General features: G+C 43.9%; 1 protein-coding gene and 1 pseudogene across 1 annotated transcript in view; both read left to right on the top strand.

Moving 5' to 3' along the window:
• Positions 1-26,121, top strand: part of il12rb2 (interleukin 12 receptor, beta 2a) — a 102,586-nt gene that overhangs the window by 59,168 nt on the left and 17,297 nt on the right. Inside the window, exons 10-14 of the mRNA XM_070888238.1 lie at positions 124-203; positions 13,071-13,284; positions 15,266-15,460; positions 18,875-18,976; positions 19,254-19,406. Coding sequence (XP_070744339.1) covers positions 124-203; positions 13,071-13,284; positions 15,266-15,460; positions 18,875-18,976; positions 19,254-19,406 — 744 coding nt within the window. The remainder of the gene's footprint in view (positions 1-123; positions 204-13,070; positions 13,285-15,265; positions 15,461-18,874; positions 18,977-19,253; positions 19,407-26,121) is intronic.
• Positions 450-3,095, top strand: LOC139268346 (PDZ domain-containing protein GIPC1 pseudogene; annotated as a pseudogene).

Here is a 26,121-nt window from a genome sequence, read left to right as displayed (position 1 = left end):
TGTGCTGAAGAGGAATTCATGCAGTGAAACCTATATAATGATGGGCATTTACAATGAATCTTCATTAACCTTTACTCCAGGTTATTATGTCACTTCAGTAGTTTCTTTTTTGTCCCTGCACAGTTCCCATAGGACAACTGGATGTCTGGTATACAATGGATCTGTCAGATGCTAATAACCCGAGAGCCACTCTCTTATGGAAGGTAAGAGATTCCAATTACTAAATCAATGAGCCATTCATAAAATAATTCAATATCTGGTTTTACTTACTAAGTAAGTATGTGTAAACAGTGGTTAAGGATTAGCTCTGGTGATAATTAGTTTCACAGGAATAACCTGATTTCACCCCATTGAATACCAAACCAAATCTCAGCCAGAGAGCAAAAGCTGTCCCATGTATTGTACCTGCTGGTGTGAACAATGTGCGAACATTTTCTTACTGTGACTGCATGTCAGTGAGTGACCATGAGGACAAGGCATTACAAGGGATGAATGGTTCTAGTCTTGAGCTTATACCATTCTGCTACTCCCTCGGTGCTCTCATAGCCAATGATGCCACCTCAAAAGAAGCCAATTCCTGGAGCCTTCCCCAGTTCAGCTCTGCTTCCTTTTATTATATGCTAGAGAAGCAGTCCTGAGATGCTGTTAGTTTAAGGAGCACATACAGTGATAGAAATGCCCAACATCCAGACCAACCTGAGCATGAGTAAATGAACATGCATATGATGTATTTTACAGCTAGTTTCCGTTAGAACGATTTGCCATGTGATGCCCCTTTAACAAAAGTTGTAATTCTAGGTTTTAGTGGGCATTGTGCCATTGCGTGGTAAATAATTCAATAGGTAGTAAGTTTGGAAATTAGCAGGAAATGAGTGACAAGTTATCAGGAAGTGGCAAGTTGGATCCAAAATTGGCTCAAAGGCAGTAAGCAAAGGGTAATGGTTGATGGGTGCTTTTGTGACTGGAAGGCTGCTTCGAGTGGGGTCCCACAGGGCTCAGTACTAGGTCCCTTGTTTTTTGTGGTATATATCAATGATTTAGACCTGAATGTAGGGGGTATGATTAAGAAGTTTGCAGATGATACAAAAATTGGCTGTGTGGATGAAGAAGAAAGCTGTAGACTTCAGGAAGATATCAATGAACTGGTCAGGTGGGCAGAACAGTGGCAAATGGAATTCAATCTGGAGAAGTGTGAGTTAATGCATTTGAGGAGGGCTAACAAGGCAAGGGAATACGCATTAAATGGCAGGACACTGAGATGTGTAGAGGAACAAATGGACCTTGGAGTGCACATCCATCCTGAAGGTAGCAGGGGAGGTAGATAAGTTGGTTAAGGAGGCATATAGAATATTTGCCTTTATGAGAAGAGGCATAGAATACAAGAGCAGGGAAGTTATGCCTTGAACTGTATAAAACACTAGTTAGGCCACAGCTAGAGTACTGCGTGCAGTTCTAGTCACCACATTACAGGAAAGATGTGATTGCACCAGAGAGGGCACAGAGGAGATTTACAAGGATGTTGCCAGGACTGGAAAATTTTAGCTATGAGGAAAGATTGGATAGGCTGAGTTTGTTTTCTTTGGAATAGAGGAGGCTGAGAGGAGACCTCATTGAGGTGTATAAAATTATGAGGGGCCTAGATAGAGTGGCTAGGAAGGTCCTATTTTTCTTAGCAGACGGATCATCAACAAGGCGGGCATAGATTTAAAGTAATTGGTAGGAGGTATAGAGGGATTTGAGAGTGGTGAGGTTCTGGAACTCACTACCTGACAGGGTGGTAGAGGCATAAACCCTCACCACATTTTAAAAGTGCTTGGATATGCACTTGAAGTGCCGTAACCTAAAACGCTACGGACCAAGAACTGAAAAGTGGGATAGCTCTTTGTCGGCCGGCGCGGACATGATGGTGCTGTAAATTTCTATGATTATGAAATGCTTTGGTCAAGGCTTACTTGGGGCAGCTACTTGTCATAGAAAGATGTTCTATAATCTTTTGAAGTGACTAGACTTTAAAAGTGCTTCATTGGCTGTAAAGTGCTTTGGAATGTCCTGAGGTTGTGAAAGGTGCTATAGAAATGCAAGTTCTTTTTTTTTTTACCTTGGCAGCTTTCTTGAGGTCTGCCATCTCGTTCTGTATTTGAATACAGCTCTTTTGGGTGGTTTACACATTACTGACCTGTCAGCCATCTTCTGCCAGATTTGCACGACCGGTTGTTGCTGGGAGGATTTTATCCAGTGACAAAGAGCCCTTTTTATTTTTTACTTCCTGCAGCATCATCAAATCTGGTAATGTGTGAACATTTTCTTGCAAATTTCCACTGCAAACCCTTTCCTAACGTCCCAGAAGAAGGCTGCGCCGCTGGTGGAGGACAATGAGGCAGAGGGCGGCAGGCTGGGCCTGGGGTCCGGGGATGGGGACAGGGCCGCCTCCCACCCACCGCTGCTCTGGCCACGCCTCGCCTTCCACACACAGCTCATGCATGGCAGCGCCACCGGCCGTGAGTAGGGGTTCGGCAATGTGAGGGAGCTGTACGGCCGCGTAGGCCAGATGTTTGGCCTGGAGCCGGTGGGAGATCCTGTTCTGCACCCTGAACACCCACAAGGTGGACATGGACAAGCTGCTGGGCGGGAAGATCGGCATCAAAGATTTCATCTTTGCTCACATCAAAGGGCAGAAGAAAGAAGTGGCGATCCTCAAGTCGGAAGATGCTTTGGGGCTGACCATCACTGACAAAGGGAGAATCAAACAAGGGAGCCTCATTGACCAAACGCAGGTGATCAACGTCAGGGATCTGATCGAGGCGATCAATGGCCAGAGTGTCATCGGTTTCTGCCACTTCGACATTGACAAGCTGGTGAAAGGTTTGGTGAAGGGACAGCTCTCCACCCTGCGTCTCGTGGAGCTCCTGAAGGCTTTCATTTGTTGTCATTGTGCATGCTGGAGAGTGACGGCTGTGAAGAGGGCGACTGGATTGGACATCACCATAACCCAGGTCGGTGATTGGAGAGTAGGCAGGTACAGCAGGAGCAGCGAGGTTAGGGCGCCGGAGCGGCGAGAGATTTCACTGACACCTACACAGGATAAAGCCAGCTAAGTGTCAGTTGCAATGGTTATGCAAATGCCATTGTGAATGATAAAAGCTATTTTTTTATGTCATATATGTATAAGAACAAAATGCCTTAAACTGACATTCACAGGATTAATATCTGCACAATATCTGGGAATGGTAATGAAATAAGATTAGAGGAGTGAGTGCACTCACAGAGCATTCCTCTGATAAACACTGGGTATAAAATATGAAAAAATGTTAATTTAGCAAAAGAGCCCTTTGTTCGATAGCTGTACATCAGATAAGCTAATTAAGCATGATTCTTATCATCTGAAATTAAGGTGTTGCTGTATTAAATTCACACTCAAGGCTCATATTAAAGATCGGGGATTGAATTTCAACAGTAGTCATTTAATCTGCGGCTGTGCCCCAACACCAAACTGTGAATGTGCACAGCATTTGATCGCATCAGCTAGGGTATGTAGTTTTACAGGTGACTGCAAATGATTGCATTTTTATCTATAAAGTAGTGGCATCTTGGGAACTGAAGAAAAATTGAAATGAGAAAAAGCTATTTAGCTTATCAAGTCAGTTCTTCTCAGTCATCATGTACAATTTTTCCAGTCATGCACGCATCACGATCCACTCAGTCATATGACATAGATGGCCAACTATAGATACAGATATTAATCCTGTGAATGTCAGTTTAAGACATTTTGTTCTTGTACATATATGACATTAAAAAATAGCTTTTATCCATGAAGATAATTCTTTGTAAATCTGGGAGTATCCATAACAATAATTAACCTTCAGTCGTGTTCTTAAATAGATATTCATTCAAATTGATTCACTTTTGACTGCTTTGGTTGAAAGTCTAATTCTCATATCAACTATTCTGTGGAAAGAGTGTCTTCTACTTGAGTCTTGCAATTTTTATACATATATTTCCTCTGATGTTTACAGCTCGAATTCAAAAACCTGCTTACATCTACATTACACGTACCTCCTGCCATTTTAAGTCATCATCATCATCATAGGCAGTCCCTTGAAATCGAGGAAGACTTGCTTCCACTCTAAAAGTGAGTTCTTAGGTGACTGAACAGTCCACTACGGGAATTACAGTCCCTGTCACAGGTGGGACAGACAATCATTGAAGGAAAGGGTGGGTGGGGAGTCTGGTTTGCCGCAAGCTCCTTCCACTGCCTGCGTTTGTTTTCTGCATGCTCTCCTCGATGAGACTAGAGGTGCTCAGCGCCTTCCCGGATGATCTTTCTCCAGTTAGGGTGGTCTTTGGCCAAGGATTCCCAGGTGTCGGTGGGATGTTGCATTTTATCAAGGAGGTTTTGAGGGTGTCCTTGAAATGTTTCCTCTGCCCACCTGGGGCTTGCTTGCCATGTAGGAGTTCCAAGTAGAGCGCTTGCTTTGGGAGTCTTGTGTCAGGCATGTGAACAATGTGGCCCGCCCAATGGAGCTGGTTGAGTGTGGTCAGTGCTTCGATGCTGGGGATGTTGGCCTGATAGAGAACACTAACGTTGGTGCGTCTGTCCTCCCAGGGGATTTGCAGGATCTTGTGGAGACATCGTTGGTGGTATTTCTCCAGCAATATGAGATCTCTACTGTATACGGTCCACGTCTCTGAGCCATACAGGAGGGTGAGCATCACTACAGCCCTGTAGACCATAAGGTTGCTAAGAGAGCCCTATACAGCCAGCGCCTCACTGCTAACCTGGTGACCCTTGATGACCCCGAGACACAGAATGCCCACTGCGCTTGGTCTGTCCTCCAGACCACCATAACCAGTGCCTGCGAAGAGACACTCGATCACTCAACCAGGATAAGAATGACCAGGAGATCCAAGAGCTAATAAATCGCAAGCACAGGGTATTTCTGAATCTAAAACAACAACACAACTCGGGAGCAGCAAAGCAACTTTATAGACTGCTTAAGGCTGAGGTCCAACAAAAAACCCGCGACCTAAAAAATAGATGGTGGGTGGAGAAAGCACAGGAAATTCAGCAGCTGGCCGACAACCATGATATGCGAAGATTCTTCACCTCAGCTTACGGCCCAAGCACCCAAGGCCCCACCCCACTGTTGGCCAAGAACAGGGATACACTCATCAAAGACAGGCAGTCAGGACCCGCTGGAAGGAGCACTTCAAATATCTCCTTAACCGAGACTCTGCCTTTGACACGAGTGTCCTCAACTCCATCCCGCAGCATGCTACCCGCCACCATCTCAGCAAAACCCCAGCCCTGCATGAGGTAGAAAAGGCCCTCCGTCAGCTCAAGAACAAGGCGGCATCGGGAGCAGATGGAATCCCCGCTGAGGCACTAAAGTATGGTGGAGAGGCATGAATGCATGACCTCATCTCTCTCATCTGGAAGGAGGAGAGTATGCCGGGAGATCTCAGAGATGCAGTAATTGTGACCATCTTTTAAAAAGGGGACAAGTCCGACTGCGGCAACTACAGAGGAATCTCCCTGTTATCAGCCGCTGGGAAGGTCATCGTTAGAATCCTCCTCAACCGTCTTTTCCCTGTGACTGAGGAGTTTTTCCCGGAGTCGCAGTGCGGATTCTGTCTACTACGGGGTACAACGGACATGATCTTTATGGCGCGACAACTGCAAGAGAAATGCATGGAACAGCACCAACCCTTGTACATGGCCTTCTTTGACCTTACAAAGGCCTTCGACACTATTAACCGCGAGGGACTATCGAGCGTTCTCCTCCGTTTTGGCTGCCCCCAAAAGTTTTGGCTGCCCCCATCCTCCGCCTGCTCCACGACGACATGCAGGCCGTGATCCTGACCAACAGATCCACCTCAGAACCAATCCACGTCCGAACCGGGGTCAAGCAGGGCTGCATCATCGCGCTAACTCTCTTCTCAATCTTCCTCGCTGCAATGCTCCACCTCACACTCGACAAGCTCCCCGCTGGAGTGGAACTAAATTATAGAACCAGTGGGAACCTGTTCAACCTTCGCCGCCTCCAGGCCAGGTCCAAGACCACCCCAGCCTCAGTCATTGAACTACAGTACGCGGACGACGTGTGCATCTGCGCACATTCAGAGGCTGAACTCCAAGTCATCGTCAACATCTTCACCAAGGCATACGAAAGCATGGGCCTTCCACTGAACATCCGTAAGACAAAGGTCCTCCACCAACCTGACCTCGCCACACAGCACTGCCCCCGTCATCAAGATCCACGGATCGGCCCTGAACAACATAGACCACTTTCCATATCTCGGGAGCTTATTATCAGCAAGGGCAGACATCGACGACAAGGTTCAACATCGCCTCCAGTGCACCAGTGCAGCCTTCAGCCGCCTAAGGAAGAGAGTGTTCGAAGATCAGGCCTTCAAAAGACGGGAGGTCGAGAGGTGTGCTTGTGCAGCTGCAGCAGGGAAAGAAGCCAAAAAATAAGTAGAAAGAAATTGAAAGGTGACGTCACAGCCAAGGGGCTAAGTGATTGGCTGGTGATTGGTGAGTAGTTTTTCTTTTTTCTTTTCTTTATCAGTAAGTAACATTTAGCATTGTTGTTGCCAATTTAAGATTATGTAGGGGTTAAGTCATGGCAGGACAGCTCGGACAGGTGCTATGCTCCTCCTGTACTATGTGGGAAGTCAGGGACGCTTCCGGTGTCCCTGACGACTATGTGTGCGGGAAGCGTATCCGTCTCCAGCTCCTGACCAACCGCATTACGGCACTGGAGCTGGGGGTGGATTCACTCTGGAGCATCCACGATGCTGAGAATGACGTGAATAGCACGTTTAGCGAGTTGGTCTCACCGCAGGTAAAGAGTACACAGCCAGATAGGGGATGGATGACCAACAGGAAGAGCAGTGCAAGGAAAGTAGTGCAGGGGTCCCCTGCGGTCATCCCCCTGCAAAACAGATACACCGCTTTGAGTACTGTTGAGGGGGATGACTCATCAGAGGAGAGCAGCAGCAGCTAAGTCTATGGCACCGTGGCTGGCTCTGCTGCACAGGAGGGCAGGAAAAAGAGTGGGAGAGCAATAGTGATAGGGGATTCAATTGTAAGGGGAATAGATAGACGTTTCTGCGGCCGCAACCGAGACTCCAGGATGATATGTTGCCTCCCTGGTGTAAGGGTCAAGGATGTCTCGGAGTGGATACAGGACATTCTAAAAAGGGAGGGTGAACAGCCAGTTGTCATGGTACATATAGGTACCAACAATATAGGTAAAAAACGGGATGAGGTCCTACGAGACGAATTTAGGGAGCTAGGAGTTAAATTAAAAAGTAGGACCTCAAAAGTAGTAATCTCAGGATTGCTACCAGTGCCACCTGCTAGTCAGAGTAGGAATCGCAGGATAGCTCAGATGAATACGTGGCTTGAGCAATGGTGCAGAAGGGAGGGATTTAAATTCCTGGGACATTGGAACTGGTTCTGGGGGAGGTGGGACCAGTATAAACCGGACGGTCTGCACCTGGGCAGGACAGGAACCAATGACCTAGGGGGAGTGTTTGCTAGTGCTGTTTTGGAGGAGTTAAACTAATATGGCAGGGGGATGGGAACCCATGCAGGGAAACAGAGGGGAATAAAATGGAGACAGAAGCAAAAGATAGAAAGGAGAATAATAAAAGTGGAGGGCAGATAAACCCAAGGCAAAAAAAAAAAGGGCCAATTTACAGCAGAATTCTAAAGGGTCCAAGTGTGTTAAAAAGACAAGCCTGAAGGCTCTGTGCCTCAATGCGAGGAGTATTCAGAATAAGATGGACGAATTAACTGCGCAGATAGCAGTTAACGGATACGATGTGATTGGCATCACGGAGACATGGCTCCAGGGTGACCAAGGCTGGGAACTCAACATCCAAGGGTATTCAGCATTTAGGAAGGATAGACAGAAAGGAAAAGGAGGCGGGATGGCGTTGCTGGTTAAAGAGGAAATTAATGCAATAGTAAGGAAGGACATTAGCTTGGATGATGTGGAATCAGTTTGGGTGGAGCTACCGAATACCAAAGGGCAGAAAACGCTAGTGGGAGTTGTGTACAGGCCACCAAATAGTAGTAGTGAGGTTGGGGACAGCATCAAACAAGAAATAAGGGATGTGTGCAATAAAGGTACAGCAGTAATCATGGGCGACTTTAATCTACATATTGATTAGGCTAACCTAACTGATAGAAATGCGGTGGAGGAGGATTTCCTGGAGTGTATTAGGGATGGTTTTCTCGACCAATATGTCGAGGAACCAACCAGAGAGCTGGCCATCCTAGACTGGGTGATGTGTAATGAGAAGGGACTAATTAGCAATCTTGTTGTGTGAGGCCCCTTGGAGAAGAGTGACCATAATATGGTAGAATTCTTTATTAAGATGGAGAGTGACACAGTTAATTCAGAAACTAGGGTCCTGAACTTAAGGAAAGGTAACTTTGATGGTATGAGGCGCGAATTGGCTAGATTAGACTGGCAAATGATATTTAAAGGGTTGACGGTGAATAGGCAATGGCAAACCTTTAAAGATCATATGGACGAACTTCAACAATTGTACATCCCTGTCTAGAGTAAAAATAAAACGGGGAAGATGGCTCAACTGTGGATAACAAGGGAAATTAAGGATAGTGTTAAATCCAAGGAAGAGGCATACAAATTAGCCAGAAAAAGCAGCAAACCGGAGGACTGGGAGAAATTTAGAATACAGCAGAGGAGGACAAAGGGTTTAATTAGGAGGGGGAAAATAGAGTACGAGAGGAAGCTTGCCAGAAACATAAAAAATGACTGCAAAAGCTTCTATAGATATGTGAAGAGAAAAAGATTAGCAAAGACAAACGTAAGTCCCTTGCAGTCGGATTCGGGTGAATTTATAATGGGGAACAAAGAAATGGCAGACCAATTGAACAAGTACTTTGGTTCTGTCTTCACAAAGGAAGACACAAATAACCTACCGGATGTACTAGGGGACCGAAGGTCTAGTGATGAGGAGGAACTGAAGGATATCCTTATTAGGCGGGAAATTGTATTAGGGAAATTGACGGGCCGATAAATCCCCAGGGTCTGATAGTCTACATCCCAGAGTACTTAAGGAAGTGGCCCTAGAAATAGTGGATGCATTGGTGATAATTTTCCAACAGTCTCCCGACTCTGGATCAGTTTCTATGGGCTGGAGGGTTGCTAATGTAACACCACTTTTTAAATAAGGAGGGAGAGAGAAAACGGGTAATTATAGACCAGTTAGCCCGACATCAGCAGTGGGGAAAATGTTGGAATCAATTATTAAGGATGAAATAGCAGCGCATTTGGGAAGCAGTGATAGGGTTGGTCCAAGTCAGCATGGATTTATGAAGGGGAAATCATGTTGACAAATCTTCTGGAATTTTTTGAGGATGTAACTAGTAGAGTGGACAGAGGAGAACCAGTGGATGTGGTGTATTTGGACTTTCAAAAGGCTTTTGACAAGGTCCCACACAAGAGTGTGCAAAATCAAAGCACCTGGTATTGGGGGTAATGTACTGACGTGGATAGAGAACTGGTTGGCAGACAGGAAGCAGAGAGTCAGGATTAACGGGTCCTTTTCAGAATGGCAGGCAGTGGCTAGTGGAGTGCCGCAGGGCTCAGTGCTGGGACTCCAGCTCTTTACAATATATATTAATGATTTAGATGATGGAATTGAGTGTAATATCTTCAAGTTTGCAGATGACACTAAACTGGGTAGCGGTGTGAGCTGTGAGGAGGACGCTAAGAGGCTGTAGGATGATTTGGACAGATTAGGCGAATGGGCAAATACATGGCAGATGCAGTATAATGTGGATAAATGTGAGGTTATCCACTTTGGGGGCAAAAACACTAAGGCAGAATATTATCTGAAAGGCGGCAGATTAGGAAAAGGGGAGGTTTAGCGAGACCTGGGTGTCATGGTTCATCAGTCATTGAAGGTTGGCATGCAGGTACAGCAGGCGGTAAAGAAGGCAAATGGTATGTTGGCCTTAATAGCAAGGGGATTTGAGTATAGGAGCAGTGAAGTCTTACTGCAGTTGTACAGGGCCTTGGTGAGGCCCCACCTGGAATATTGTGTTCAGTTTTGGTCTCCTTATCTGAGGAAGGACGTTCTTGCTATTGAGGGAGTGCAGCGAAGGTGCAGACTGATTCCAGGACTGACATATGAGGAGAGACTGGATCAACTGGGCCTTTATACACTGGAGTTTAGAAGGATGAGAGGGGATCTCATAGAAACATATAAGATTCTGACTGGACTAGACAGATTAGATGCGGGAAGAATGTTTCCAATGTTGGGGAAGTCCAGAACCAGGGGACATAGTCTTAGGATAAGGGGTAGGCCATTTAGGACTGAGATGAGGCGAAACTTCTTCACTCAGAGAGTGGTGAACCTGTGGAATTCCCTGCTGCAGAGTTGTTGATGCCAGTTCATTGGATATATTCAAGAGGGAGTTAGATATGGCCCTTATGGCTAAAGGGATCAAGGGGTATGGAGAGAAAGCAGGAAAGGGGTACTGAGGGAATGATCAGCCATGATCTTATTGAATGGTGGTGCAGGCTCGAAGGGCCGAATGGCCTACTCCTGCACCTATTTTCTATGTTTCTATGTTTCTATGTTTCTAAAACTGGCACCAAGCCATTTTAAGTAACTGTACTTTGATTGTCAATAAAGTTTCAATAATTGTTCTTCTTTCAGGACAAAATTAATCCTACTGTGGTAAAAACAAACAATTCTATCGTGTACCTATTTACCACCAAATGCTTCAGTCAACCTATTTAGAATTTTTTTAAATCCTAGATGAAAGGCCAAATTCAAGACACCTTAGATTTGAAAAGAGTAGGAAGAATAGAGTAGGAAAAGAGGTAACTCGGGCAGTAAACAAATAGGTGATGCCGAGTTTGGGTTTTAAAGTCTGTACATTGGAGGAGAAAGAAAAGGTAAGGAGTTTGGCGGAGCTGGGAAAATTCAGCTTAATAGGCAAGCCTGGTGAGTCGTGATTTCAGCAGAATGATGATGAAGGAGAAGGAAGAGTATATAAGTCCACATATTTAAAACCTATAAAGCATAAGAGAGAAACTTGAAAACAACAACTTGTATTTATATAGCGCCTTTAATGTAGTGAAACGTTCCAAGGCGCTTCACAGGAGTAATTATGAGAATTTTTTTTTACATCGAGCCACATAAGGAGAAATTAGGGCAGGTGATCAAAAGCATGGTCAAAGAGGTAGGTTTTAAGGAGCGTCTTGAAGGTGGAAAGAGAGGCGGAGAGGTTTAGGCAGGTAATTCCAGAGCTTGGGACTTCGGCAATAGAAGGCACTGCCACCAATGGTTAAGCGATTATAATCAGGAATGCTCAAGAGGGCAGAATTAGAGGAATGCAGACATCTTGGGGTTTGTGGAGCTGAAGGAGATTACAGAGCTAGGGAGGGGCAAGGCCATGGAGGGATTTGAAAACAAGGACGAGAATTTTGAAATCGAGGCGTTGCTTAACCAGTAAGTCGGAGAGCACAGGGATGATGGGTGAGCAGGTTTGGTGTGAGTTAGGACACGGGCAGCCGAGTTTCGGATCACCTCTAGTTTACGTAGGGTAGATTGTGGGAGGCCAGCCAGCAGTGTGTTGGAATAGTCAAGTCTAGAGGTAACAAAAGCATGGATGAGGGCTTCCGCACTGGCTGAGCTGAGGAAAGGATGGAGACGGGTGGTGTTACAGAGATGAAAATAGACGGTCATAGTTCTGCTGCGGATATGTGGTCGAAAGCTCATTTCACGGTCAAATATGACACCAAGGTTGTGAACAGTCTGGTTCAGCCTCAAACAGAAGTTAGGGAGAGGGATGGAGTCAGTGGCAAGGCAACGGCGTTTGTGGCAGGGACTGAAAACAATGGCTTCGGTCTGCCAAAAATTCAATTAGAGAAAATTTCTGCTCATCTTGTCTGACAATTTAGAGACCGTGGAGAGGTCAAGAAAAGTGGTAGTGAGGTAGAGCTGGGTGTCCTCAGCGAACATGTGGAACTGACGCTGTGTTTTTGGATGATGTCGCCAAGGGGCCGCATGTAGATGAGAAATAGGAGGGGGCCAAGGATAGATCCTTGGGGGTCACCAGAGGTAATGATGCGGGGCGAGAAGGGAAGCCTTGCAGGTGAAAGAACGGAACATAGTAGTATCAATTAAACAAAAAGAGACACACAAGAATCTGTTCCATCTTTAGATTCCCTACTAAGCACATTCCATTTTCCTGATGAGTGAGGTTGGAGATCTACTCCCAGTGGGTGCTCGGGACCAGGGTGCATGGAGCTGATTTTCCCTTTGATTTTTCTCCTTCCTTGTGAGAAACAGTTTGGCTTCCACTCTGTACTTGCCCATATTAACAAGATCATGATCATGGAGAATCACAAGGGCAAAACGTCATCCCCTCATTCCATAGCGCAGCCCACTGGAGAACCAAGCCATCACATCACCAAGACAGAATTCTAATCCTAGCTACTTCAAATCAATCTAAACCAGCATTTCAAAAGTTCTGGCTATTGTATATGTATAATATTGGTTTCAGTGAGCAAATCTGTCTGCTGGCTGTGAAATTAGTTTAGGTATTCTCACCTTGGTTCCTAATATGCTCAAGGCGACAGTTCAAAACCATCTTGAGTTTGCTACATATTGGCAATCTCACTCGAAGGGTTGGGATGGCAAATAATCATGGCATACTGGACTAAAAGGGGATGCTGTTCTGGAGCTGAAGTTAAGACTCACTAGGAGTCTTAATCCAGATCAGGCCTCTACTACAGCTGATTTGGAAGTGCTTGCTACTGACACTGGACTGGGTGCATAAATTGACACAGTATTCCATTCCCTAGCATCTCCTCATCTGATGAACAAAAAATTAATCAACTGATTCGAAAGAGAAACAACTAAATTGGAAACATGACTAAGCTTCAGGATGTGATTATCTTAAACCCTTGAACTGGATAGTAGTGGTGAGAATTGGAGGGTGGAAAGCCGTATTTAAAAAATTGTGATGTCGTTGGTATCTTATTTAATGAACTAAATCACTTTTACTGTTATAGCTCCTCAAGGTGTTTGAAAGCAGAGGAAGAATCCTGGGTTACACTGTAACACTTCAGAAAAACACAAAGAAAAACACAAGCAACTGGGCACAGCAGACTATGAACACCTGGTATACTGTGGGCATCCCGAGGATAGGCTGTACCATCACGGTGTCTGCTTACAACACCAAGGGGAATTCTCCACCTACTCAACTCCATATATCATATTTCACAGGTAAAAAAAAGCCTTTCTGTTTACAATGTTGCAAGAAGGTCTGGTGCATCCGTTTTGAAGGGGATGAGAGGGAAGTGTCAGGGGTTGGGTGGGGGGAAAGATGAGAAAACCAGAAAGAAAAAACATTGCCAAATCTTTTTTTTGTTCATTGCCTCCTATTTCCCACCAATTAGTTATCCTCCTCCTTCTCCTGAAGACCCTGGTTTGTGCTGGGCGAAGATACTACAAATGCTAGCTTTCCCCTGGCACCTTGTCCAAATGGCCATTCTTCCTGTGTGAGCCTTGGCTTCAAGTATTGGCTGGATGTTTAACTGTGCACCGTGAGCCCCATTCTTATCAGGGTGGGGACACTGGCTGAATTTACCTCTTAGAATTACATCGAATTTCACAGCACAGAAACAGGCCATTTGGCCCAAATGGTCTATGCTGGCATTTATGCTCCTCTCACCTCACTTCATCTCACCCTATCAACATATCCATCTATTCATAACATTTATTACATAAAGACAGAAGAATTCATGTGGCAGCAAGTTGTATTCCAGTGGCCAGTGTACACAATAAGGATTCTCTGTTACAATCCCTGGGCCATGCTATCATGTATCTAGATACTTGGCAAAATAAAGGTGCAATGTAGGGATGCGAAGTCCGCTTACGACTGATTGGTGATGCTGAACCAGATATCACAGCCTTATTTTCCTCAGACTTTCTGCCATGTGCAAACAGGGTTTCCACCACACTTCTGATGAATTTATGGCATTTCAGTGGTAAGAAGTCGAGAAAACTCAAGGCTAACATCTAGCATAAAACCTCAAAAACTGTGACAGCATTATACAGGAAACTACTTCTGAACTAAAAGTACTCCTCCTAGATTTTCCTTTTCCCTTAACAAAATTCCAAAGAACATATATCAAGTGAGGTTAAAGAGAGTTAACAATTGCAAAAAGATAGGTGTCAAACAGGATTCAAATGGGTAATTTGGGACAACAGGTCCTTTTACAATAGAGACCAAAGTTCATAAGAGGGAAGATACATTATGAAGGACAGTCAATTGGAACCTATCCTTCAAAGTTTGGTCCATAATCTTCTAAAAATATTTGTGCATCTTGCATGGCATTGCTCATGATAAATCAGATGATACGCTGTTTATAAGGACAGAAATGTTTTATCATGTAATGCACAATATCTTATTTTTCGAAGGTGGAGCTAAATCATTTTAAGACCACAAAGTCTAATGTTGTAAGTAAATTGTGTTCAGTTTCCTCACTAAGGTTGATTATGTTGCCCCTATTTCCACTACAACTAAGATCAGGTAATTCAGTGCAGCCCAGGCTCGAACCAAAAGCCTTTCTGATCTATATGGCTGTAAACCACACGTGTGATCGGCAGCTGTGGAATTGTACACCAGAATGAGTCAAGACCTGAAGGCGAGGAAGAAAAAAAATTCCAGGAAGCGATATAAAACATTATTTATATTACACCTCCCTCAGCAGAACATTCTGCTTGAATGGTTCCCAAATGTATTTAGATAATTTTTATCAGCGATTTTCTTCCCTCCTCTCCTGAAAGCAGTGGCTCCATCCTGGGATATGTTTCTATGGACACTGGGCCAATACCTTGCCCAAGTAATTATTTATGATGTTGAGACAAGACAATGAGTGTTGCCAGGATATTCTACCATGGGGAACATCATAGTTGAACCTGTCCTCATACTATGTCTATGCATATTTGAAGCAGGGATCACTGGATACAATGCCTGATTTCCCCTTCCTAACTCTCGAGGTGTTGAGACTACTTGCAGTGACCCGATCCATGCACTGGTTGAAATAACGCCAGAGACCAGATATTGAACCTGGTACCTTCTTGACCTGCATGGTGCAGCTAATGAATAAATGCGCTGCGTTGTAAGAAGAGCCTGTACTTGTACATCTCTAAAGCACTCGACTCACTTTTTAAAAAATCTGTTCACTTTATTTATGGACAGATCTTCCTCCACCAAGGAACATCTCAGCTATGTATGCTGGAAACAAGCAGTTCGTAATCAAGTGGATGGAGCCAGTCAAACAACCAGGCCCGGTCCAAGGATATGTCGTGGAATGGACAGAAGTAAATGGCAAAGTTAATCTGAATATAAATTGGATGAAACTCCCTCCTCAGAACTTTTCAGCAATATTAGCAGGTAAAACGGGTCACATTGTTTTTTAAACAAGCAGCAAACTTCATCACCTAACTGTCCCATTGTCACAATTGTGTTTTTTGGCAGGATTGGCAATAAATTCCACATGAGAGTGCGACAAACGTCTGTTCATTTTCAGATCTTAAGATTTTCTACATTTATGGGATAGATTTTTGTTTGTACCATCTGGAGCTGGGTGGAGCTTTGGCAGGAAACCCAGGCACAGAGGATTGTACTCCCAGAACAGAGCCTGGCTCATCGTCCCTACACTCATTTAAATGGAAGGAATCAACCAAGATCCATTATGATCATTTGATCCTCTCCACCTGATCTTCCGGTCTGCGCTCCGCCGCCAGCCGGTACAGATGAAAATCTACCCGTGTGCATTTTAAAATAAATTGTAACTACTCGTTCAAAGGATTGTTTTTAATGGAATCTCAGCGAGTCCCTTAGGGAAGCTATTCTTTCGGCAGTTTGGGGGCATTCAGTTTGCAAAGTCAGGTCATCTGAGTTTAGCATTGAAGTTGGGGGGGGGAGAGGGGAAAATTGAGCAAACCTATACCCCTGTGCGATATGTGACAACACTTCAAAGTCAATTGTCTGAGTTCTTGTTCAACTGGATTGCTTCCCAAGTAATACAGATGACAAGCGTATCTGTTTTGTTTATTCTACCGGAGAAAGACTACCTATTGTTGCTTTGTTCTACCAAGTATAAAAAATTGATGAGGACACCTGTTGGGCAACCTACTTTGATTGACAGTTTTGACTAGTTATAAGGGTACTGTTAATCAATCTTTCGCCACAAGCTTGGATTTCAAAAGGAAGAGAAGCATATAACCCAGGCTAGTAGGCCAGATCCTTGTAGAAAACAAAATATTGCAGGTGCTGGGAATCTGAAACAAAAACAGGAAAGGCTGGCAACACTTAGCAGGAGGAGGAATGTCATTGAATAGTGATGTTAGAATAGATGACTGCTCAAATGTACATCATAGGATGCTGATTAATAGCTCAAATGGGACTACTGCCAGACTCAGCCTGCATAGCTGTAGGCCCGGGGGATCAATGCCGTGACCACAATGGGGCGGTAGGTCATTGACCACCATTTTCATGGCACTGCTGTCCCATTCCTGCCAGGCAGTTGGCCTGATAATTCAGCCCGCTTATGTTTCTGTGCGGGCAGTAAACATAGATCATGGCAATAGGTCAAACCTATACTGAAAATGCATTGATTGGTATTCAATGTTGGAATCACTTGTGTCACAGATTATTTAAACACAATGAGACTGAAAATCCTCAATCCTAATGGCCTATCTGGTGCGCAAGTTGGGCGTGGGAGGCCCAACAGAAATAGGAAGTCTGGCAGGACCCGGAAACACCAGGCCTCTGCAGAGCTTCCCATTTTGCCAGAGGCCGGGGTGGGTGGAACTTCTGTCCATCCTGTCCCTGATGTCAATGGGAGAGGAGCCAATGGGAAGGATTTCCCACACTGGGGATTTCCTCAGCCCCAGTTTCTTATGCCAGGGGAAACCTAGTGTACAGCTTGGCTCAGCAATGGAAATGGGGATCCAGCGAGGGATCCTGGGCTGGGCCCCTCATAGGAATGTGAGCCGAATGAGTTGTACTAACCCCCTTATACAAATATTACACAAAAGGACAGGTAAAGACCATCTGGTCCATTGAGTCTGTATCAGGCATGGGGTAACTGTTGTGCTTCTTCACCATCACCCTAATTCAACATTCCCACCCCCCTCTCCAACACAATGCAGCCAAACAATTTCCTGGGAGATATTTTTTTTTAAATCGCAGGCTAATTTGATAAACCCTGGGAAATTCCTCTCCAACCTCCTGAAGGAGATCAAACAAGTTCCACAGACTACAGTGACTGGGAGACACAATCTCCATATAGCCCACCTACCTTCTATATAAAAATATGTTAACCACTCTTAGGAACTCATCCAGCTCACTTTTGAATGTTTGCAGCAAATCCGCACTCACTGCATGAGCCAGCAATTTAATCCAGAGGTCGATGATCCTCTTCAAAAAGAAGTACATCCTTGCATTTTGTTTCTATGCTTATGTGACTCATACCTATGTTCCCTGATCCTCCCTAACCTACCCAGCTCGAATAGCGTATCCACTTGGACTGAGTCCATTCCTTTCATATTGTGATCTTCCAATGCCTATAGATTGGAGAAGAATGGGTAAACTTAACAACGTAAGGAGTTCCACAGTTTTGATATTTTGGAAAAGAATAAGTTAGCATGTGAGGAGATCAGTTTTGACTTGAACACGCTGAGGATGCAGGGAAGAAAAGAGCAAGTATTTGGATCTTAGGAGGAACAAGAGGGAACAATTCAAAAGGAACAATGACACTGGTAGCAGTGATAAAATAAAAAGAGGCACAAAAGGCTATAACAGGAAAAGGCTGATGAGAAAAGATTGAAGAATTTGATAGGGCAGATAGAGAGAAACTATTTCCTTTGGTGGAAGAGTTCAGAACAAGGGGGCATAATCATAAAATTATAGCTAGGCCATTCAGAGGTGATGTCAGAAAGCACTTCTTCACACAAAGGGAAGTAGGAATCTGGAATTCTCCCCCAAAAAGCTGTTGAGGCTGGGGATCAATTGAAAATGTCAAATCTGAGATCGCTAGATTTTTGTTAGGTAAGGATATTAAGGGTTATGGAACCAAGGTGGGTGAATGGAGTTAAGATCCAGATCAGCCACGATCTAATTAAATGGTAGGGAACAGGTTTGAGGGGCTGAATGGCTTACTCCTGTTCCCATTTTCCTACAACAAGCTACTCAGGAGTGTGAGTGACATACTAAAAATTTTCCACAGATTTTTCGCAACAAGCGGTCACACATTCTCTACAACAAATACAAAAGCAAAATACTGCAGATGCTGGAATCTGGAATAAAAACAGAAAATGCTGGAAATCTCAGAGGGTCAGGCAGCATCTGAGGAGAAACAGAGTTAACATTTCAGGTCGATGACCTTTCATCAAAACTGGAGAGTGTTCGGAAAGAACAGATTCTTACTGAAAGGGGGAGGGGAAGAAGGAACAAAAAGGAAGGTCTGTGATAGGGTGGAAGACAGGAGAGATTAGAGAGACAAAAGGGATGATGGGCCAAATTGAAATGGTAATGCAAGGAGTTAGAAAAGCATTAGTCAAGGTAGGGTGTGAATGGCGGGATAATGACCAGCCATTAGAGACAAGGAGAAAAAAAGAAACAGGCTCGGGGTGGTGGGGTGGGGGGCGGGTGAGATAAAGATTGGCAGTGGTTACACCCTGAAATTGTTGAATTGTGTCACACGTTCTCTGTTCTGTCTCGACCCCCCCCCCTCCCCACCCCCACACACATTATGCACAACAGAATACTTTTGAGTATAACTACCATCTTTCTGTATTGCAGAAAAAATAAAACCCAAGACTTGTTTTCGGATCTCAGTCTATGCCATTTATGAAAGTGGGGCAGGGAGACCAGTGTCAACTCAGAGATACTCAGCGCAAGAAGGTAATCAAAGTGGTGGTAATATTCAAACCATGGCTAAATAATCGACATGCGCTGGTGGTAATGAGCAATGTTCCCTGTAAGCTGCACTTTGTTCTGCATGGTCAGCTTCTTTTAATGCACTTTAAATTCCTATGCATGCGTGATATTTACAATGTAAAAGCCATTGAGTAGCCTGCATGGGACCTTTACGTTACTGCGCGGCCATGCGCACACCTTAGCGGGATCAATGCTAATGAGATGTTATTTTAATCAAAGCTTTTAATAAATTTTTATTCAGCAGCACCACTGTCCGGTCCTATAATCTTCACCAAACAGAATACAGCTGTAATATTCTGGAAGAATGTTCCAGAAGACCAGGAGGAGGGCTGCATCGAAAGCTACACCATCTACTTACAGGAGGAGAATTCCGAGCTACCTCCTGCAATTTATAGTATGTACAGCGGAGAAATAGTCGTTAAGAATATAAGAAATAGGAGCGGGGTAGGCCATACGACTCCTCGAGCCTGGTCCACCATTGAATAAGATCACTGCTGAACTTCTACAGCAACTCCAGTTTCCTGCCCGATCCCCATAAATCTCCATAGTTATGGAGAAATATCCGTGTGAATGGAATTGAAGATCTTAGAAATAAATAGAACCTTAGAAGTTAGCAGTGCAAATGGAGGCCATTCGGCCCATCATGTCTGTGCCGGCTCTTTGCTTCAACCAGTCTCTGTGAAACAACCCTCTCTGTGAAGAAATTTCTCCTGACCTCTCTTTACTTTCTCTGGGACAGTTTTAAATTGATTGTTTGTCACTAACTTCCCAACCAGAGAAAATGGGCTTTCCCTACTCACTATCAAAACCCTCAGAATTAAAAAAAGACCTCAGTTAATTAGACTGAGGAGGTCTCCTTGACAGCTCAGAAAATGGATTCAAGGTTAGGTGAGCAATAGAGCTGTGTGCTCCAGAAAGGTCCAATCCCAAATGTGGCTGTATTATCTGTTCCCAGCGAGAATATCAATAGGAGCACTAAAATTGGCCTCCGTGTCACAGGATAGGGAGGAGAAATTAGACAAAGACTCCACTGGTGATTGTCTTCCAACACTGCAGGGAGGTGTACATGTGTTGATGTCAGGTGAGGACAGGAGTGGGCTCAGCTGTCATTCCCTCACAGTTGAATAGTTACCAACGCTCATTCTATTCTCTTATATCAAGAATGACCACTTGAACAAGTTCCTGTGAAACTGTGTGCCGCAATGAGTTAGGACTTTCAAGAGATGAGGGGAGAAATAAAAACAGATATACTCAGACAATGGAATAATTCACGAGCCATGATGCTCCTTTGCTACTTGGGTTAAGGAGCAGACATGGCAGCATGGCAGAGTTGAATAAAGGAATTATGAGGGTGGATGAATATTCTGGGGTTCTATTTCATTGTCTTTGGGCAAAAGACAATATTACAGACGATTTTAGAGAGTCCGCGATAGCGAAGATTGCAAACGGCTTTTTCTCATTCCATGTTATTTTATATTCTAAGAAAATTCTAAGCAACAATAGGCACTGTACATATAGTCAATTTATATGACAAAATGATCTCCTGTAGCATTGCTCATAGGTAGTCTGAGCCTGGAACAAGTCGTGATGTTTAGCTGCTAACCTGGCCTCACATTATGATCACTACTCAGATTCATTCTCTGGTTGGCAACCAGTAACTAGTGGGGTGTCGCAGGGATCAGTGCTGGGACCCCAACTATTTACACTCTATATTAACGACTTGGAAGAAGGGACTGAGTGTAACGTAGCCAAGTTTGCTGACGATACAAAGATGGGAGGAAAAGCAATGTGTGAGGAGGACACAAAAAATCTGCAAAAGGACATAAACAGGCTAAGTGAGTGGGCAAAAATTTGGCAGATAGAGTATAATGTCAGAAAGTGTGAGGTCATATACTTTGGCAGAAAAAAAATCAAAGAGCATGTTATTATTTAAAATGGAGAAAGATTGCAAAGTGCCGCAGTACAGCAGGACCTGGGGGTACTTGTGCATGAAACACAAAAGGATAGTATGCAGTTACAGCAAGTGATCAGGAAGGCCAATGGTATCTTGGCCTTTATTGCAAAGGGGATGGAGTATAAAAGCAGGGAAGTCTTGCTACAGCTATACGAGGTATTGGTGAAACCACACCTGGAATACTGCATGCAGTTTTGGTTTCCATATTTACAAAAGGATATAATGTTCACTAGGTTGATTCCGGGGATGAGGGGGTTGACTTATGAGGAAAGGTTGAGTAGTTTGGGTTTCTACTCATTGGAATTCAGAAGAATAAGAGGTGATCTTATCGAAACGTATAAGATTATGAGGCGGCTTGACAAGGTGATGCAGAGAGGATGTTTCCACTGATGGGGGACACTAGAACTAGTTGGCATAATCTTAGAATAAAGGGCCGCCCATTTAAAACAGAGATGAGGAGGATTTTCTTCTCTCAGAGGGTTGTAAATCTGTGGACTTCACTGACTCAGAGAGCTGTGGAAGCTGGAACATTGAATAAATTTAAGACAGAAATAGACAGTTTCTTAAATGATAAGGGGATAAGGGTTTAAGGGTTATGCGGAGTGGGCGGGGAAGTGGAGCTGAGTCCATGATCAGATCAGCCATGATCTTATTGAATGGCGGAGCAGGCTCGAGGGGCCATATGGCCTACTCCTGTTACTATTTCTTATGTTCTCATACTCCCTGTGAGTAGATCTGGAAGTCAATTGGGTACTGATACAGTTACTGTTTGAAGTTCTTTACATCGACAACTGCTTGATTCTGCTCCTTGCAGAAAGGCCAGGTTATTTCAAGGTCAGGAAAATAGTCAGTGAATGGTTTTCTTTCTCTTTGTATATATACATTTTTAAGAGGGATCCATTGTGTGTAATACAAATTGTGACATCTGAAACATAATGGAACATTCCAAACATATTTACATATAAAATTGATAATGTTAATTACTGAGAATAAAATTAGTGACAAAACAAGAGAAAAGTAGTTTATTGTTTTGAGAGGTAAGCAGGCAGTGGAGACATTAAGGTTGGAATTAATAAATAGGAAAGGATTTAAGACTGTAGTGGGAGTTGTGTATAGGCCTCCTGGCAACAGCTGTGAAGTGCTAGATTGTATAAATGCAGAGATTAGACAAGCATGTAGTAAAGACAGTGGTTTTAATGGGGGAGTTTAACTTTCATATAGATTGGCATAAGCAGACTAGCACCTGTCAGAAGGTAGTAAACTTCTTGAGTGTGTCCGAGACTGTTTTCTACAACAATATGTCCTAGAGGCAACAAGGGGGCATACCATGTTAGATTTAGTAATGAGTAATGAGTCAAATTTAGTTAACAGCCTAACAGTGCGTGAACATTTATCCAATAGCGATCATAACATGGCTGAGTTCAATGGAATGTTTGAAAGGAAGAAATGCAAAACAGCTATTAAGATTCTAGATTTAGGTAAGGCCAATTTCAAGAAAATGAGACACAACTGTCCACAGTAAACTGGACAAATCTGTTAATGGATAAAATGACAGCAGATCAGTGAGAGATGTTCAAAAACGAACAAGTTTATACCCCTGAGGGGCAAGACTTTACTTGCCAAAAAAAGCCAGCCATGGACGACTAAAGAGGTAAGGGAAAGCATAAAACTAAAAGAGAAAGCATACAAAAATGCAAAAAATAGCACAGATCCTGGCAAATAGGAAAGATACAAAGAACAGCAAAGGGTCACAAAACAGATAGTAAGAGCTACAAAAAGGAGTATAAAAAAAACTTGCATGGAATATCAAAATCAATAAAGAATTTTTTAAATTACATTAGGAAAAAGAGGGTATAGTCAGGAACAATGTTGGCCCCTTAAAAACCAATATCGGGGATATTGTCAATGTTAATAAGGAAATGGCGGACATGTTGAATAATTCCTTTGGGTCAGTATTTACAATAGAGGAAAAGGATAGCATTGCGGAAATCCCAAGGAAACTAACATTGAATCAGGGACATGGACTCAATAAAATTAACACAAGTAAAATAATAGTAATGAAGAAAATAATGGCACTAAAGAACGACAAATCCCCAGGACCAGATGGTCTCCATCCCAGGGTTTTAAAGGAAGTACGTGAGCACACTGCAGATGCCCTAACTATAATCTTCCAAAGTTCTCTCGATTCAGGAACCGTTCCTTTAGATTGGAAAATTGCACATGTCATTCTGCTATTTAAGAATGGCAAGAGAGGGAAACCAGGGAATTATAGACCCGTTAGCCTGACATCTGTTGTCAGGAAATTACTAGAGTCTATAAGTAAGGATAGGATGAGTGAATATCTTGAAAATTTTCAGCTGATCAGAGAAAGCCGACATGGAATTGTGAAAGGTAGGTCATGCCTGACAAACCTGTTTGAATTTTTTGAACAGGTGACTAAAGTAGTGGCAGGCTATCAAATGGAGTTCCAGAAGGCATTTGATTAAAGTCCCTCATAAGAGACTGTTAACTAAGGTAGAAGCCCATAGAATTGAAGGCAAATTATTGACCTGGTTATGAAATTGGCTGACTGGCAGGAGACAGAATGTAGGGATAATGGGTAGGTACTCAAATTGGCAGGATGTGACTAATGGTGTCCTGCAGGTATCTGTGTTAGGGCCTCAACTATTCACCAGTATTAATTAGCGACTTAGATGATGGCATAGAAAGCCATATAATCCAAATTTGCCGATGACACAAAAATAGGTGGCATTGTAAGCAGTGTAGATGAAAGCATAAAATTACAAGATGATATCAATGGATTAAGTGAATGGGAAAAACTGTGGCAAATAGATTTCAATGTACGCAAATGTGAGATCATCCACTTCAGATCTTTAAAAGGATAGAACATGGTACTTTCTAAATGGTGTAAAGGTAAAAACAGTGGCGATCCAAAGAGTCTGAGGGGTCCAGTTACATAGGTCATTAAAATGTTATGAACAGTTACAGAAAATAATTAAAAAAGCTAATGGGTTTCTGGCCTTTATATCTAGAGGACTAGAATACAAGGGGATAGAAATATGCTGCAGCTGTACAGTGCCCTGGTTAGACCACACCTGGAGCACTGTGAGCAGTTCTGGGCACCACACTGTAGGAAGGATGTATTGGCTTTGGTGGGAGTGCAGCGTAGGTTTACCAGAATAATATCCAGGGCGGCGAAATTGCCCCTCACCCCAATTAGGGGTGGTAACTTCCCAGAGCCGGGACTTTTATCGCCCGGCCCAGAAGTCCCGCCCCAGATGCGGCAATGGGCCATATGCCCCTCAAAGGGAATGGAGCGCTATCTCCGGTGTTCTGCTTCCTTTGAGGGGTGCCCCTGGGACAGTAGTGCGGCGGTGAGTCCAGCACTACGTGGATGCTCCACTCTGCATGGTCCTTTGGTGGCCGCCACTGTTAGACTGGGCCAGCAACCTGGCACCAAAAACAGAGTGCTGTCCTGTACGATGGTGGCCCGGTCCATGCTAGGGCTGCCATTGTCGGGCCGACCCAAGAATTCACTGACAAATAAAGTTGGCAGCCTGGGGCGCTAAAGGCCTCCCCTTTAAATAATGCCCCGGCAGCAGATATCCTCCAGCTTCACAACCGGTGGGGCAATTTCTCCCGCTGGGCAGAACGGGGTCAGCAATGGGCTGAGGGGTCGGCGTGCACACCAATGACGTCATCACTTGTTGTGCACTGGTCCGGGTTGCTAACCGGGGGGCGCGCCGTTGCCGGGACTGAACACCCAAACCTCTGGGGCAATTTCCAGAGAGGCAATAGCACACCCCCCCTCCCCCGGGTGAAAATACCATTGCGCCCGTTAGTGCCCCCCAGAGGCGCTAACAGGGCTATAAAAAGGGACAATTTTGCATCCCCCCGGACGCCAAGGGTTAAATTACAAGAAGTGATTATACAACTTAGGGCTGTTGTCCCTAGAATTTAGAAGGTTAACAGGTGAAGTTTAAGATAATAAGGGGAACAGATAGGGTAGATGGAGAGAAACTATTTCTGCTGGTTGGGAAGTCTAGGACTAGGGGTCATAGTCTAAAAATTAGAGCCAGACATTTCAGGAGTGAAATTAAGAAACACTTCTACACACAAAGGGTGGTAGAAATTTGGAACCCTCATCCGCAAACGGAAATTGATGCTAGATCAGTTGCTAATTTTAAATCTGAGTGTGCTAGAATTTTGTTAACCAAAGGTAGTAGGTATATGGGCCAAAGGCAAATATATGGAGTTAGGTCGCAGATCAGCCAAGATCTGATTGAATGGCGGAACAGGCTTGAGGGGCTAAAGGGCCAACTCCTGTTCCTATGTCTTATCTTGAAATTTACTAAAATTTCAAACTCATTCTAGTTGAGTTTCCATATTTCACGGGGCAGAATTTTGTAATGATGGTAATGGAGTATTTCTCAACATCAACAACAACTTTTATTTATATAGCATCTTTAACATAGCAAAACGTCCCAAGGTGCTTTACAGTAGTGAATAAGACAAAACAGATAAATTTGACACCAAACCACAGAAGAAATTACAGCAGATGACCAAAAGCTTAGTTAAAGAAGTAGGTTTTAAGGAGCATCTTAAAAGGAAGAAAGAGAGGTAGAGAAGCGGAGAGGTTTAAGGAGGGCGTTCCAGAGCTTAGGGCCCAAGCAGCTGAAGGCACAGCCACCGATGGTTCAGCATTTATAATCAGGGATATATTCAAGAGGGCAGAATTTGTGGAGTGCAGATTCTTCTAAATGTGTCCAGTGTTAGAGTTAGACTCAAGAATGTCCTGTTCTTGACCCAGAGTGACATCCACTCTTTTTGTGCTATGAATTGGGCTGAGGTTCTTAGCATATCATTTCACATGAGATGCTTACAACCAGCAGAGAGGAAACTTTCATCCCATCAGTCTGAACTGGATTCCAAAGGTCCCAACCAATGTCCCAAACGTAAAATGATTTTTAACTGACTGCATCAGCCACTCCTTTAATGGTTAAATTTCAATACATAATTACATTTTGAAATGCGTAATCATTTGAAATTAGAAATTATTCCTTTTATTTCAAAATGAGTTAGACAATAGTCGCTTCTAAGATGTGATCTTGGTTAACTTTTAAAGAGGAAGTGTATTTTATTGAATAGTCACACA

This window comes from Pristiophorus japonicus, chromosome 8 (genome assembly GCF_044704955.1).
Source record: "Pristiophorus japonicus isolate sPriJap1 chromosome 8, sPriJap1.hap1, whole genome shotgun sequence".
Lineage (NCBI taxonomy): Eukaryota > Metazoa > Chordata > Chondrichthyes > Pristiophoridae > Pristiophorus > Pristiophorus japonicus.
This window is presented reverse-complemented; position numbering and strand designations above follow the sequence as displayed.